The sequence below is a fragment of the Pyxicephalus adspersus genome, chromosome 6 (assembly GCF_032062135.1).
Source record: "Pyxicephalus adspersus chromosome 6, UCB_Pads_2.0, whole genome shotgun sequence".
NCBI classification, from domain to species: domain Eukaryota; kingdom Metazoa; phylum Chordata; class Amphibia; order Anura; family Pyxicephalidae; genus Pyxicephalus; species Pyxicephalus adspersus.
This window is the reverse complement of record NC_092863.1, coordinates 54,658,641-54,674,147: the sequence shown is the minus strand read 5'-3', so window position 1 is coordinate 54,674,147 and position 15,507 is coordinate 54,658,641. Positions and strand designations below refer to the sequence as shown.

Below are 15,507 nucleotides of genomic sequence, written 5' to 3'. Positions count from 1 at the left end.
ATCTCCGGGGTTTCCCGGTGATGTCGCTGCATGCGTCGGTGCGGGAGGCGGGGCGGGAAATTCAAATAACTTTGTATTGAGCTCAATACAAAAAAGCTGTATTGAGTCCAATACAAAGAAATCTTTATATAATATTTATATATTTGTAATATATTTTTTATAAGCTACTGTACATATACATTACATTATACACTATTTTTTTTTAAAGATTACCGCTTTTGGTACAGAAATCTAGACATCAGTGAAAGGCCCAGGAGGTTAATAAATAGCTAACACTGTATAAGGCACCACTGTGATGGTTGCTCTTATGTTTTCTTTACCTGTCCCACAGGAATAGCACAAAGACTTGTGCCAACTCCAACTGAAAGCACCTGACGCCATGAACCTTTAAAAAGGCATAGAAAGGATTTTTTATGGACAATTGGGAAGCTCTGCCTGAAAAGAAAAACAAGAAAAAACAATATTTAAAAAATACATACAAACAAATATTTTGCCAAAAATCTTTTTTTTTTTTTTTAATTTTTACATTGTGGTTGTTAGATTGATTTTTTTTTTCTTAACTAAAAACTGACAGAAGTCAGATACAGCCAGGCAGTGTCCTTATCCTCTACAGATCTCCTGTACAGAGTGAAGGTCAACAGGAGGAAGTAGGGAGAGCAGAGGGACTCAGAGGAGGAAATGTGAGAGGACATATGGTGAAAGAATATGTAAGCTGCCATTACTGAACTAAAGAATGCAGATGTCTGTGTGGCAATTATCTGAACACCTGAGCTCCATCCTCATTCTGGGCCAGTGATGCAGACGGTAATAAAGGCAGGGGATCAGAACACTAACCAGACAAGCTGTATTTTTTTTTTTTACAACCTGGTTAGACATTGCAGCTTATATCATCCCTCACTAATAGGTAATCTTTATCACGCCTGGAAGTATCTGTTTCCCAGCAGAATTGATCATTTCCCAATCTCAGTCCAGAGTTCAGGAACACAAGAATCATACCAAGGTAAATGGTGTGGCTTTTATGGGATGTTTGTCAGAGAACAGGTTCTCTTTAATGCAGTTCTAGAGCTTTTACAGATGCTTAAAGCGAAACAAAACCCTTTTTTTCCAAAAAAATTGCAATCAAGAAGATCCTATATTGGGGAAGGGTCAGGCAATGTCTCTTCTGCAATAAAATAACCTTACCCTTCTGATCACAATGTTTAAATTATCTCACTTGTCCCCATACTTTGACAAGCGCTGCCATCTTTTCCTCTCCTCTTACAGGATTTGATCTTTGGCCGGCATGACATAACTCCTACATAGTTTATCCAATCCCATCAGCCGCAAAAGAAGCCGGGATGTTCTAGGTATACTGGCATCTTAAACTGAGCTGTGAATCAGCAGCTCAGAATTTTTTGATAGAAAAAGAAAGCAATCAGGCAGGTAGGTGTGTTTTATTGTAGAAGGGACATCGCCTGACACTCTTTGCAATAAACACATGCCTAATTGTAGATTTTTTCCATTGTGGAACTTTAGTTCTTCTTTTCTGATACATACAGCAGTTTTGAAGCCATACCACAATGACACTCATTATGACATTGGACATCAGATCTGACGGGTCAACTTTATGATGACTTTTCCATAGTTGGGTACAGCGGGATCACACAACTATGGACACTCGGAATACCGCAGACTGGTGACTGGGGCTGTGCCCGCTCTCTTCACTCCTTCGTTGACCTACAACTCACTTCCTCGTCCTATTCGGCTTGCTCCTACTTTCTGCTCATTTAAAAGAGCACAAAAGCAATTCTTTCAAACTTCCCTACCCATCTTCTTCTGTCTCTTAAACCCTCACTACTTCCCACCACTACATATCTCCCATCCCATTGTGTGTCACTTCCCCCACCTACTAGATTGTAAGCTCTTGGGGGCAGGGTCCTCTGCTCCTCCTGTGTCACTGTCTGTATCTGTCTGCCATTTGCAACCCCTCTTTAATGTACAGCGCTGCATAATATGTTGGCGCTATATAAATCCTGTTTATTAATAATGATAATAATAATAATATTAGAAACATGATGTGACCAGTACAACAGATGGCCCCTGTCAGTCTGTACAAGAACAGGAAGTTGTAGCTCACACTCCTCACACCAGGACTTCCTGGAAGAACTCACACAGCAAACTGGCTGCCCTGGCCAGACCCAGAACAATGACAAGTCCCGGCAACCCCCACACTGACCACGTATACATGACATCGGTCTATAACATAATACGCTGTCTGTATACCTGAAAAGGCGAGAGACACTCCATACAAGCCGCCGACTAAGCGACGCCATCTTTCAGGTGGCAGCAGGAAGTAACGAAGCAGCCTCAGCTAGAGTTCAAGGTCTTCCCCGATGTCTGCTGCTCTCTGCTGGGGAAAGGAGATATTACATAGACAGACTGTAGTGCACAGTACGGAGCCACATGAAGTCACATGGTACTCATGTTTTGATGTCATAGTGGTGAGGTCAGCTGTCTGACTCCATAGTAAATTAAAGAAAAGTTCCCCTGCTATAGAATGGGCTATATAATGTGCAATGACGTCATGTCACCTGTTAGCCAGCTATGTGATTCAGTCAGCACAAACCTGAGCCAGCCCTCCCCACACACATGAGGGCCCATATCCTGCAAGGGCTTCTTGTTTGGTTGTCATAGTGATCTCCTGACCCACAACAAGCATGTGAGGTCAGAACTCCTGAGCCAGGTCTTTATCATTCCCTTCCCTATATATTATATAAAGGGACGCTCCTAATCTTTATTTCCTTGGAATCTGAATTGTGTTTATATGTTACATATTTACAGTAGGCACAATTCCCAAAATCATAAAGCCCAATTCTAGAATACATTTATTTTATGTACATTAGGTTTTGGGAGGAAACCAGAGTACCTGTAGGAAACCCGCACAGACACTGGGAGAACCTGCAAACTCCATGCAGCTAGTGATCCTTCCCTCTGGGGTTCATGTGATCTGTACAATATATGTAGATAGCTAAATACCACTACGCTTGCAGTCTAAGTATTATCCTACAATCAGGCAACCTCTTACCCTGCTACACCCTGGGGACACATGTAGGTCCTCTTGCCAGTTTAATTACTACACAGGTCACACCTAGACATACAGTGATTGAATCCACACTTGATACCCTTCCCCAGAACCTTTCCCTACCCACTCAAACATATAAATATATATATATATATATATATATATATATATATTTATATCTCCTCCAAAGGGGAAAACTTTAACACATCTAATGTGATATCTGAGCGTTGTCTAGCTGATATCTACTGATCACTTAAATCAATGTTACATTTTTGCCACAAATCCCCTTTTCCGCCTGGTTTCATTAACACCTATCTACAACAGGGTTTGAAACTAGTTCCTAAGTGTCAGAATCTCAGTCAAAGTTAAATTGTTTCCCCATTAGAGATATATTGCTATAATCCCTGTCTGGTGTCAGACAGCAGAAGTATTATTAAAATTCTGCACATTTACTCTATTTTCTCAAAGTGCATAGAAAGTAAGAGGGAATCCCAGAATATTTAAGAATCCAGAAAACCATAGAATACAATGGGGAAGCTTTGGAACCTCAGTTTTGTTCTTATGGTGTTTACACCTTTGTCACACTGTATAGCCATGAAGTTCATTTCAGCGATCAGTGTTCTATGGCTGACTTCCTGACTATTGGACCGAGCTGTGACACTAATTCATTGGGCTGAAGGCAGAAAGGGGTCATAGGCTGCATTGCTGAGTAAAGAAATAGAAGTGTCAGCTGTCTGCCAATGCAACGTGATGGAGAGGCATTAGGTAGAGGTTTGTCTGAATAGCTTTTCGTATATATGATCAAACACATACAGTATATATATTTCAATGTGTATTTAGCCATCTTCTTCATTTTCATATTGTGTAATTAATTACAATAATGTTTGAGCCAGTGTCCTGTATTCTTTCCACCACCAGCTTGTTACCTTAAATGATAAGTACAATTATCCCACCTGTCCTTTTCTCTTTTACAGATGCATTTTTGCTTACATCTAATAACTGTGGTCCCAAGGTTTGTTTGTATCCAGCACTGTTGACGTTCGTGCTGATATCACTGAAATATGACATCTGATTTCTCAGGGTAAGTTAGATATTTCACATTAATATTCTGTCTCTTAATTATATTTGTGTTTAATGCAGCCCAGAAACTTCATAGACTGATTTGAAATGTTGATCCATTTTTTTATTTATTGTTTGATCACTGATTGTTGATGATGATTCAACAGATGTGCAGAATACAAGAAAATGTATTTCAAAATTTGACTTATCTGCATTCATTGTGAAGATTAACACTGTCATAAACTTTTTTGTCTTATTTAATGTTGATTTAGATGAATTCATCTGATGAAAAGGTTACATTCAACGCTGCCACTGCATTTTATTCTGATGAGCATGTCTAATGGAAGCTGAATTCTACACTGCATTCTTTATTCAGTTACAGGTAGTCCCCGGGTTACATGTGAGATAGGGACTGTTGGTTTGTTCGGAACAAGTTGGAACCGGTATTTTAAAAAATGCAATTAGGACAGATGTTTGTCATCATATTATTAGGCAGCGTGGTGTCAGTTACTGTATAAAATCCACACTGTGAGTTAATCACAAACAAAGCAAAAAAAAACTTTATGGAGCCCAGACATTCATTAACTTCTGGAGCAAGCTGTGCTTTGATATGCAACAAGAAACAACTGCAGAGTTTGTCTTGGTCAATAAAGAGTCACAAGAGCTTGCAAAAAAGCTCAGTCTCAGCTGTGTTTAGCAAGATTTCTTCTGCAAGTCATGCAAACCACCCCTCCCCCCTCCAAGCCTTCATCCTGCACACAGAGAGCAGGGAAGCCTTGTTCGTATCTAGGAGTCGTCCGTATGTTGAATGTCCTTAACCTGGGGACTACCTGTATAAATATCTAATGTAGGCTGCATTTTTACACAAATTACTCACAGCTCATGATAACCATACAATCAGTAAAGTGTAATGTGAGATTTTGAATCAAAATACAGACGTGGGATTGCTGGGTTTTTTTTCAAACTAATATTGTCTGTTTAGCTTTATAATTTTTCTATATGGTATCAGTACTTACCTTATATGCAGGCATCTGATCTTTGGCCACGCACTTGCAGTCAGTGCATCCTCTAGGCCATGATTCCCACTGCTTAGACAAGTCCACATTACCAACTGCCCAGTCCGAGTCAAATGTTCTAGTTGTGAGCAGACCATGACGTGGTGATTAAAAGATGGGATTGATCTGTAAGGCTGGACTCTAACATCCTGTCAAATACAAGACTGATGGGTCGCCTTTCCCTTCCTATGTGTACTATTTAAACTTGAACAAAACACCTAGTGCATTGTTCCAGTCTGAATAATCATTTCTACCAAGCTCCTTTGACACAAATACCATATGGAAAGCGTCTTTCTAGTGCAAATGGCCTGTAAAATAGGGATCATTGTAGCAGAAACCACATTACGTAGAACCGTAAAACCAAAAAGACACAAAAACATACCCCTTTTTGCAAATATTTTGCATCCCATTAACACAATATTTAGTAAACAAAATTAAAACTGTTTTGACTGTACAGTTTGCATCCCAAATGTGTGAAAACTGCATTCTAAACTCATGAACTACTATGCATTTGTGAAAATAGTGGCTTTAGGGATTTAGACCAGACATGTCTACTAATAACTTTCTATGTTCTTTTCATTTTACAGCATAGTGAGAAGCGTGAGGCCCAGTTTATTGTTGTTTTTAGAAAGTTTTGTCCTCTAGTTTACCCAGGGAACTGATTAAAAGATCTGACCAAGGCTGCAGTTAATGGTAGACCTGCAAATCTTTATTAGGGACTGAGTTCCAGAGTGTAATAGAAGGGTTGGGTGGGCCACTCTATCCCTCACCCAGCTGCTGCCTAATTATAATACAAGTGAATTTGAGGTTGAGTTGGAGGCTAAGGTGTAGCTCAGAAAGAAAGGCTGTATGAGGCTTGTATGCAGGAAGGCTGGGGGAACCAAGAAGGTCTGTAGATTAAGGGAGTTGAACAAGTGCCCCTTTCATACTGACATTTGTGAGAAACCCTGAGAAACTGATATAGTGCAAAGAAGACCCATGCAGGAGCAAGGTGGGGCCTTGATATATTACAGTTGCTACAAGTAAGTTCAGGACAAAGTGGTGAAAAGTCTTGTATATTGATGTTTGTATTGGCTGATGGATCACTGTATTTTCTTTTAAGGAGTTAAATACAACTCAGAGACTTTTACCCTTTTTCTAAGTGTAGCTGGGTATGATTTGCTATCTGCTGATTGAACTTCATCTCTAGCCTTACCCTGGAATATTACATGGTATACTAAATCATTCATATAAACTAGTCTTCAAAAAAAACATAATTTTTTTTCTTTATTATTATTCAGTTATTCTCATTTAAGCAGTGATCATCTGTAATACACAAACCGCCCCAACAAACCAAATTGGTCACTGTTTTAGAAGATTGATTTTACTGTTTTTTTGTTTTGTTTTTTTTTTTACTTAATTTTGGTTGTGCTTCTCTACTGGCAAGTTGACCCCTATGCTGGCTTCCTTTATCTCTCATGGACACCATTTATCAGATTTGGTTTGAAAGACAAAGTTAGTGTATGAACCTCTCCTTCTCCATCTTGTCATTAGGTTACGTTTTTTTAGGATGACTCCATTTTTTTTTTCTTGGACTGTTCATACTCTAAAGTTTGTTTCAACTTGGCTGATACATTTTAATTAAAAATGTTCCGATTAAGGTTTAAGTTAGCATTACTTTAACTTGACCCTGCCAGATAGTATTAAAAACATTTGTGAGAATTTAGGGGATTTTCAGTTCTTGGAATGTTTGTGTATATAACTGATATAATCTAGTTTGATTGTTAGTTGTTTCCATCTACAATCCCAATCAACAGTTTGGACCTAACTATTTGTGGAACTCTACAAACTAAGTTATGGCATTATGATCGCTAGATAGTATATTTCTCACATATATCTCCTAGATTGTAAGCTCTTCGGGGCAGGGTCCTCTCCTCCTCCTGTGTCACTGTCTGTATCTGTCATTTGCAACCCCTATTAATTGTACAGCATGGTATATATTGGAGCTATATGAATACTGTTAATAATAATCATAATATCCATATAGATAATACATTGGCCACCCCAGTTTAGTACCTTCTTATGGCCTTGTCTAATGAACTGATGATGCAGGAAATTCTCCCACTGCAGTGTCTGAGGCATGAAACTTTCAGTGTTTGCTGTAACAAATCTCAAAGCTAAGACATCAGATGGGCTGTGCAGTGAAAAACAAGCCATCAAATAACAGTACCATAAAAATGTGTGCATTTGATATCATTAGCAATTGCTTGACACAAATCAGTTACTGGAAGCTAATAAATAAATCCAGAATACTGACTATTGTTGGGCTGATGTAGTAATCAAGGTTAATCATGATGTGAATGGTGCATTTTTTGTGTGTGTGTGTGCATATATATATATATAATATAATCATGCTCCTTTTTTTATAGCCAAAACATCTACAAATACATTATGATGACTACTAGCACAATTTAGGCCCGATAGTAAAAAAAAAGTTTAGTTAGGCTGCCTTCACATAAAACATTCAGTAAACTAGAAAATAATCCTTATTTTTCCCAATTCCACCGCACATTGGGAATGGGTTGACCATGTAAATCATACACAATAAATCAAATTGTTTGCACAGAGCTGTTTGTTTTGGTAAATAATCCTGAAATAGATTACATAAAGATAAGACAGTCAATGTCATATTGATTTTGAAATAAATAATTTCCACAAATTGCAGTTCAGATCTATTTCTTTCAATGTATTTTACTTTTAGCTAGCAAAACAGACCACACGATTGGAAAAATACAATCATTCATTAATTTTCAATGCTGTAAGCAGTAGGTTGGTTATTTACATATAACATTGCTAACATTCAGTAAATGATTTATTGCCGTCAGCTCCTTTATCCATTTCTCTGATCCAAGGAAAAATGTGTGCAGAAATCTGCTCATTCTAGTTTTGAATTGCTGTACAGTAGAATGGCTTTATATCTATTCTTGGTGTAAATAAACTATAAAAGTATAACCGTAAATTAAAATGTACATTGTATGAATTGGCAGAGTAGTATCAGTGCAGCCAGCAGATGCCTTTATATAATACCAGCAGAGAATATAAAGTATGCTGTAGACACAAGTCAGTCCTAATTGCTTGTGAAAGAATGGGCAGCTAGCTGGGTCTTTATCTGCTGTCAGCAGCTATGCTTCTATGTAATCTGGCTAGGCAGATAACAATAGTAAATACATCTAACTCTCTATACACTAAAGCTGCGTACACACTGCCAATTTTTGTCATTGGAAAGGATCTTTCACGATCCTTTCCAACGACAAGGGAGTGCACGATGCATGAACGGTGCTGTACATACAGGCTCTATGGAGAGGGGAGGGGGAGAGCGACGGAGCGGCNCCCTGCTGCGCGCTCTCCCCTTCACTTTCATTACGATCGGCTGTCGTCCATCGTCCGTGGATCCGGCAGGTCGGTCGTCCGGACGATGGACGACACCGACTGTACACACGGCAGATTATTGGCCGATGCCGATTATCGGGCGATACAAATCTGACGTGTGTACGTAGCTTAAGGCTGCTTACACACGTGCAATAATTATCGTTGGAAACAAACGACTGTTCGTCTGATAATCGTTAACAGAAAAAGTGCACGTATGGATTGTCGCTGGAAACGAACGACTGTCCCAGCGCATCTGATTGGGCAATCTTTTTTGTGTACAGTCGTTCAGTGATCGTGGATGTTTCTGCAGTACACTTTCTCCTTTACATGTCACTTCCTCCATTATTCAAACTATTGTATCTAGCCTGTGTACACTATTGGTGGATTATATTTGAATTGTGCACTATACGATTGTTCAAAATAATCGTGCATAATCGTTGATCCGTTGTTAGTCGTTCGTTTTCTAATGAAAAAATATTGCACGTGTGTACCTAGCCTAAGGAAACTTTCCTTTGTAATGTTATAACTTTATCTGAAAAAGGCTGCTGCTACAGCTTTTCTTAAGGCAAAAGCAAATGTGTGTAAGATATAGAGATCAACAGAGGTCATTATATTAGAATCCTAAGAATATGGACAGAGGGGTATAGAAGAAATGGCTTCGAAGGTACTGAGTCTTCTAGAAGTCCCCTTCTTGTCTTGTAATAGGTTTCATTTGAGGACAAGGAGGTAAGTTGTCCAACCAGCCACCAGGAGAGCTCCGATCAGTACAGTATAACTGAACAGCACAAACGCCAGCATCTCTTTCAGCACCATCAGAAAGTGGACAGCGAATGAATCCCTGGGAGCCATTCAGAAGGTGGAGTCCTCTCTGATCCTGTAAGAACAATCACCAAATATAATTTAAAAATAAATATAACACCCATTATATAAGACTTAATAGTTCATAGTGGAATAAATACAATATCTTTGAAGTGCAAAGTTGAATAATTTGTCAGATTACTGACAATACTTCTTAGAACCCCAATGTTTTCATAATTGTAGCTACTAAAATAAGTATTTATTTTTAAGCTTGACAGCAAATGAACAGTGACAGACAAATCTATAACTGGCTTTTCAAGGTTTATTGACAGGAGAAAGCTATAAACATAAAATGAAGAGCAAACAAGATTAATATTTAATGCTATAATTGCTTATAATGCACTTTCTGGGCAGTGCTCTGATCTTTAAATGCTGGAAAAACCTCTAACGAAGTCTAAATTAAAGAAAATACATTTTCTAATATTTCTATTTGCACAATTTGTACTTTTTTAAAAGCAAAATAAAAGCCCATACTCAATATAAATCAACATTGTGATGTGGTTATTATGTTTATAAGAGAAACAAGTACAATCATATCTTCTTTTCAAAATAAAGTTTAAATATTAGTTAATAAATGGTTAAAAAAATAAATCAACACTTGTAGATAGCTTGTAATGAAAACAAAAATGACAAATGAGAAGTCATAGCAAACTAGTGACCCTGAAAAGCAATAAGTATTCCGTATACTAATTTATATTCTGATATTACATGGAAGAAATGCTGCTTACCTTATAGCGCTTCTTAGAGCAAAGTTTGCCTGACTCCTGTTATCTTGGGGTGTGTGTGTCCTGCAGCAGCAGAGTGATGTAGTCTGATCCTCCTCCTGTCTTCTAATCTCCAGATCCTTCAGTAATGTTCCTGAATCCATTCTGTACAACTAATGGACTAGGTGTGGTCACAGACCAATTATTACAGATGATAGGCAGTTTTGTCTTTGTAGCTTTCAGCAAAACCGTGTCTATTTTTACCAGAAGCAGTATAATCACAATTGAAAGTTAATGTTTATAACCTTTAAATAAATACACTAAAACAGATTATATGAGGAACAATTATAAGGCTTTTTTTTTTTAAATACAGAATTTGAATTTTGTATTTTTTACAATAATGTTACTTTATTCTAGATGATGTTTGAATAGAATGACTGTGTATTTTTGCAGATATGCCTTTGTTTATCCAAAAAAGTAAGATTCAAATGAGATTAATGGGCAAGGAACTAAGAATCAACAAAATGATAGACCTATAATATGTATATAAACTTTATGATGTATTTCCACTAGCTGTATTGAATATTTGACCATGAATATTATATTAAGCAGGCTGAGCAGAAATATAAAGTTATAAGGAACACTCAATGCCACTTGATGAGTGGAGACATAAATTTTAATAAAAATAATAGTATTGGGCACATTAAAAAATCAGCAGTAAAAATTATGTCCAGGTGAGTGTGACAGTACGTGTAAATAAGAAAGACTACAATTTAATTTAAAAAATATTAGTTGTCAGTTTTGTAGTCAAGAAAATATATGAACACTTGAAATTTACAGTAAATTCCCAGCTAGAAGGTTGAGCCTAGGATTTATGTTACTAGGGTGTTCATTACTGATTTGCCTAATAAATGTTGTTGTTTACAAAGCTCAATAGCTCAATCAGAGAATTTTACATAAAATTGAGTTCTGAAAACTGAATTATCCATAACTCCCTTTTTGGCTCTGTATTACTCTGAATATTTTCAGTGAGAGATTGACAATTTAGATCTTACATCCAACTTGCTGTTGAATATGTCATCTGTCACAGCCTATTTGTAGAAATAAGTAAAGAACCCATTCTGACACTTTCTATTTTTAAGTTCCAGCAGCGCATGGCTTTCGAATATGAGGTGTAGATCCACCTGACAGAGGTCTGAAGGGGCTAAGCGGAAAAGGAACCCAAGAGGTTGAAGCATTGGCAGCAGATGAAGGTAAGAGATGGTTGTTGCATGTGTTTTTTAAAAGTCTTATGGGGGGTACTGTGGTGCTTTGGGTAGAGTTGGTAGAATGAATCATGGGGTGTTTGTTCACTACACTCTTTTTCACATCTCATTTATAATGTACATTATTTACTAATACTTGTTACATACCCCTGACCTCTGCACTTAGCTCACTGTGTTGTACATTACACACTTCTGATCCTTGCACTCCATACATTACACACTTCTGACCCCTGCACTCTATAAATTGAACACTCCTGATCCCCGACCTCTTCATCCTTTACATTACACACCCCTGACCCCTGCACATAGCTCACTGTGTTGTACATTACACACTCCTGATCCCTGCACTCCATACATTACACACTCCTGACCACTGGACTCTGTATGCTGGAATGTAAATTAGATTTACTTGACCACTGTAGTCTGTGCATTACGGTATGACTTTAACATTTTATTTAGTTTTTTCTTGGTGCAAGTTTGGGAGCATGTGTGTGTGAAGTTTACACATAAAGAGTCATCCAGTTTAACTATTCTTCTCTCACTATGTAAAAAATGTTAGACCTGTCGGATTCAAATGCATTCTAGGTAATGGTCATAAAATATATAACAAAATTGAATTCTAAGTCCAAGAAAATAATTTTACATTACATTAATGATGATATAATACAGTATATTGTGATATTATATAAAATTAATAGGAAAATAAAGCATTCTGATAAATCATCTAAAGACAAAATGATGGGTCAGGTAAGCAGCTTGTTTACACATGCCTTATTACCTTTGTCTTTTGTGCCTGCAGTTCGGATATTTACAGCAGCACATTGGCAATGTACTTTCACAATTGATTCTCCTTGCTTTAAGAAAAGATATTTCTGGCTGCACTTACAGGAATCTCTTCAATACAGACTTTTTTTCCTGTATTACAAGTAAAGGTCATACTGAGTAGTTTTAGTTACCCCTAAATCAAATTTCTATCCTGTGGCAACAAGAAATGGGATCTTAATATTATCAGCAGCTCTGGTTATTAAATTAGTGCCTCTCTGGCAGATAATCCTGACATAAGAGCAGAGCATCATGAAGCTGTCCAGGAAGCTTGTTTGTGATAATTGCTACTCCAGGGAGATGCAGCTTGTTCCAGAAGATGGATGGACAAGCAGTTCACACTCTCACTACAATAAACTTTGCCATTTACATCCCAAGGAGGATGTCTGGTAAGAAAAACGTAACTAAAAGGATCAACCAGCAGGGAGCAAAGGACACAAGAAACATAATTATTAATAAGAATATTACAAAAATGTTGGTGGAAATTTTAATGCTCATGAAGCCCAAATTTCATTGATATCTCTAACCAGTTAATCCCACTACTCAAATACTTATCAAGAAATATACAAATCCCCCATTGAGTAGTTTAGAGAAAGTAATCAAAAACATTTTTTTTATCCATAAAGTGAGACAGAGTGACAAATATATATTTGTTTAATTTTTAACTTGTGACATATAACTAACAAATTTATATTTCCTGTCTTTCATTGTTGCTCCACTGCTTTGAACCTTAGATGTTGTTTGAGAAGTCTTTTGTGGATATACCGCTTTCACAGACCAAGGTTTATCTATCCATCTCCAAAAACAACCATAACATACATATAAATTAAACATTTGTGCCAAGAAATTATATGAAAACAATCCATAGTAATTGCAAAATTTATATATCACATTTACTTGCTAAAAAGGTGCAAGCGTGCATCCACAGCAACTGGGTCTCCATAAAAAGCTCAGCCACTAGTAAGTTGGAATCAATATCACTTAAATACAGTATATGACTAGAGAAGGAATAATAGGTTAAATAGGAAAGTGGGATAAATACCAATATGACATGCATTCCCCAATTTGGCATGCACTCGCAACAATTCCCCTTGTTATGTGATTAGATCCTGTTAGATTATCAGTGCATAATAATGTTTACATGTCAGGGTCTGACACCGCACTGAGAGCCAAGCTGTGGAGGGAACAGGCAGGTCTGTAGATGTTTTCTAATAACACCTGATCTATGTGTTTATGACAGTGGCACCCCATCAGGACATATTGAATTATAGTTCTAATTAACAGCTACACATGTTTAAATTGATTAGCAGATTATGTTTTCAACTTTTGTTTTTCTCGATCCAGCAACATAAATTTTATGATAACACAAGAAACCCACCATCAGTATATTACCCAGAGACAGTGCCCCTGATTCATCAAGCAAAATCGGATTATCGGTCGCGCATTCGTATTAGCGATCCGGAATCGTGCGCGATCGCGCTATTCAACAACTGAAAAAGCTCGCGCACGGAGCCGCGCTTATCCGACAGCTTTTTACTGCTTCCAGCGATCGCGGATTTCAATGATGAATCAGGGGCAGTGTATGCAGTGTGTTTCTTCCAGTCACCATCTATAGTAACTTAACTCATGCAATGCATTTTACAGTTCCCTTCACCGCATTAGGGTATTGACTGACTTGCTCAATCCACTGCTAATGGTCAAATCTCAAATAAAATACATTTTTATAAACAACAAAAAAGCTGACATGAGTTAATATTTTTTTCTGACATCCCTATGTAAGACCAATATGCCAAAGTGCACCCTTCACAGTAAAAGAACCTTTCCAACGACAATTATTGCATGTGTGTATGCAGGCTTAGTCTACATGAGCGTTTTCCCCAGCGTTTAACCTGAGGGTTTAAAAGCCCATGTTTCAAGTTCCCATGTATTCCTATGGGCCATATCTACACCAGGAAGTTTACTTGAGGCATGTTTATAAACTTTATCTATAACGTTGCTTGCAACGTTTAAAAAATTAAAATGAGTGGTTAACGCTGGAAAACGCCCACAAAATGCACGTAAACACTTACATTTCAATGGGGTGTTTTCCTGCATTTATAAGCACTTGAAACGTAAGCGCTTTAAACGTGGGAAAACGTGGTATAGACAATTTCCAGCGTTTTAAAGGCAAGCTTTAAAACGCTAATAAAAGTGCAAAAAAAACACATATAAACACAGTAGGAACGTTTAGAAGCGTTTTTAAAAACGTCCGTGTAGATCCAGCCTTAGGCCAAGTACACATGTGCAATAATTGTCATTAGAAAACGAACAGAACAATTACTGACCGATCAACGATTATTTTGAATCGTATTGTGCACAATTCTATAATCCACCAATAATGTACACACACTAGATAAGATTGTTTGAACGATGCAGGAAGTGACGTGTACCAGAGAAAGTGTACAATAGATAGTAAACAATTGTGCCCCAATCAGATTTGCCGGGGTGGTCATTCGTTTCCAGAGACATTCCTCGTTCATCGGCATCGTTGTGCACTTTGTTAATTATCGGTCATTAGTTGTTCGTTTCCAACGATAATTATCGCATGTGTGTATGTAGCCTTAGGCTTTAATATTCTCTTGGACTTCAAAGACTAAAGTAGCGGTAAATAAATGAAGTAAATAATTAGGAAGTGTAAAGTGTTTGGTACTACTGGGACCTTTTCTGCATTGGGCTGTCTTTCTTGGTTTGGAGTGGGAGGAGGAAACTGGTCAAAAGAGGTTACCACAAGTGTGTGTGTGTGTGTGTGTGTGTGTGTGTACAGAATCACAAGTGTAACACAAATGTGGATTGTACAGAAAGGTTGAAAGTAGAGAGGGTACCATAAGGGGGGATTATAATTGGTTGGATCAAGTGAGGCTGAATGGTGCCAAGCCTCGTTTGTACAATATGCCATAGAGAAGGAAGAGAAGGCTTTTTTTTTTTTTTTAGGGGGCACTAGAGTTGAAATAATAAAATTATTTCCTTTAATAATAATCAAAAATTTCAAATTACATAACATAAAACTTTTATTTTTGAATTGTAAAAGAACCATTAATAGGATGGTTGTTGCTATAACTGAGGATTTCCTTGCAGGTAAGCTTTCGTCAAAGCCTGAATTTAGTTCATATTCTGTTTCTTATAGTGGTAAATATAGACTTGCCACAAATCTCTTTTTTTTCCTGACGTGTTTTGCCTGTTTTAGGCTTCCTTAGAGGACTTAGAGAGATGGATAAGGAGAGTTAGGCATGAAATCC

At 37.5% G+C, this 15,507-nt stretch overlaps 2 protein-coding genes across 2 annotated transcripts in view; both read right to left on the bottom strand.

Moving 5' to 3' along the window:
• The window catches only part of DIABLO (diablo IAP-binding mitochondrial protein), a 9,143-nt gene extending 6,754 nt beyond the window's left edge, over positions 1-2,389 (bottom strand). Inside the window, exons 1-2 of the mRNA XM_072415845.1 lie at positions 2,263-2,389; positions 321-435 (exon numbers count right to left, since the gene is read on the bottom strand). Coding sequence (XP_072271946.1) covers positions 321-435; positions 2,263-2,312 — 165 coding nt within the window. The 5' untranslated portion in view covers positions 2,313-2,389. The remainder of the gene's footprint in view (positions 1-320; positions 436-2,262) is intronic.
• A 6,274-nt stretch (positions 2,390-8,663) lies between these two features.
• LOC140332549 (uncharacterized) lies at positions 8,664-10,253 on the bottom strand. The gene is made up of 2 exons (XM_072413777.1): positions 10,170-10,253; positions 8,664-9,457 (listed from the first exon to the last, which is right to left on the bottom strand). The coding sequence occupies exon 2, from the start codon at positions 9,430-9,432 to the stop codon at positions 9,292-9,294; it is 141 nt and encodes a 46-aa protein (XP_072269878.1). The 5' UTR covers positions 9,433-9,457; positions 10,170-10,253; the 3' UTR covers positions 8,664-9,291.
• Between the last annotated feature and the right edge of the window lie 5,254 nt (positions 10,254-15,507).

What these genes read in the sequence shown, in the direction of transcription:
- LOC140332549 (XM_072413777.1), bottom strand. Translation starts at nt 9,432, where the DNA reads ATGGCTCCCAGGGATTCATTCGCTGTCCACTTTCTGATGGTGCTGAAA.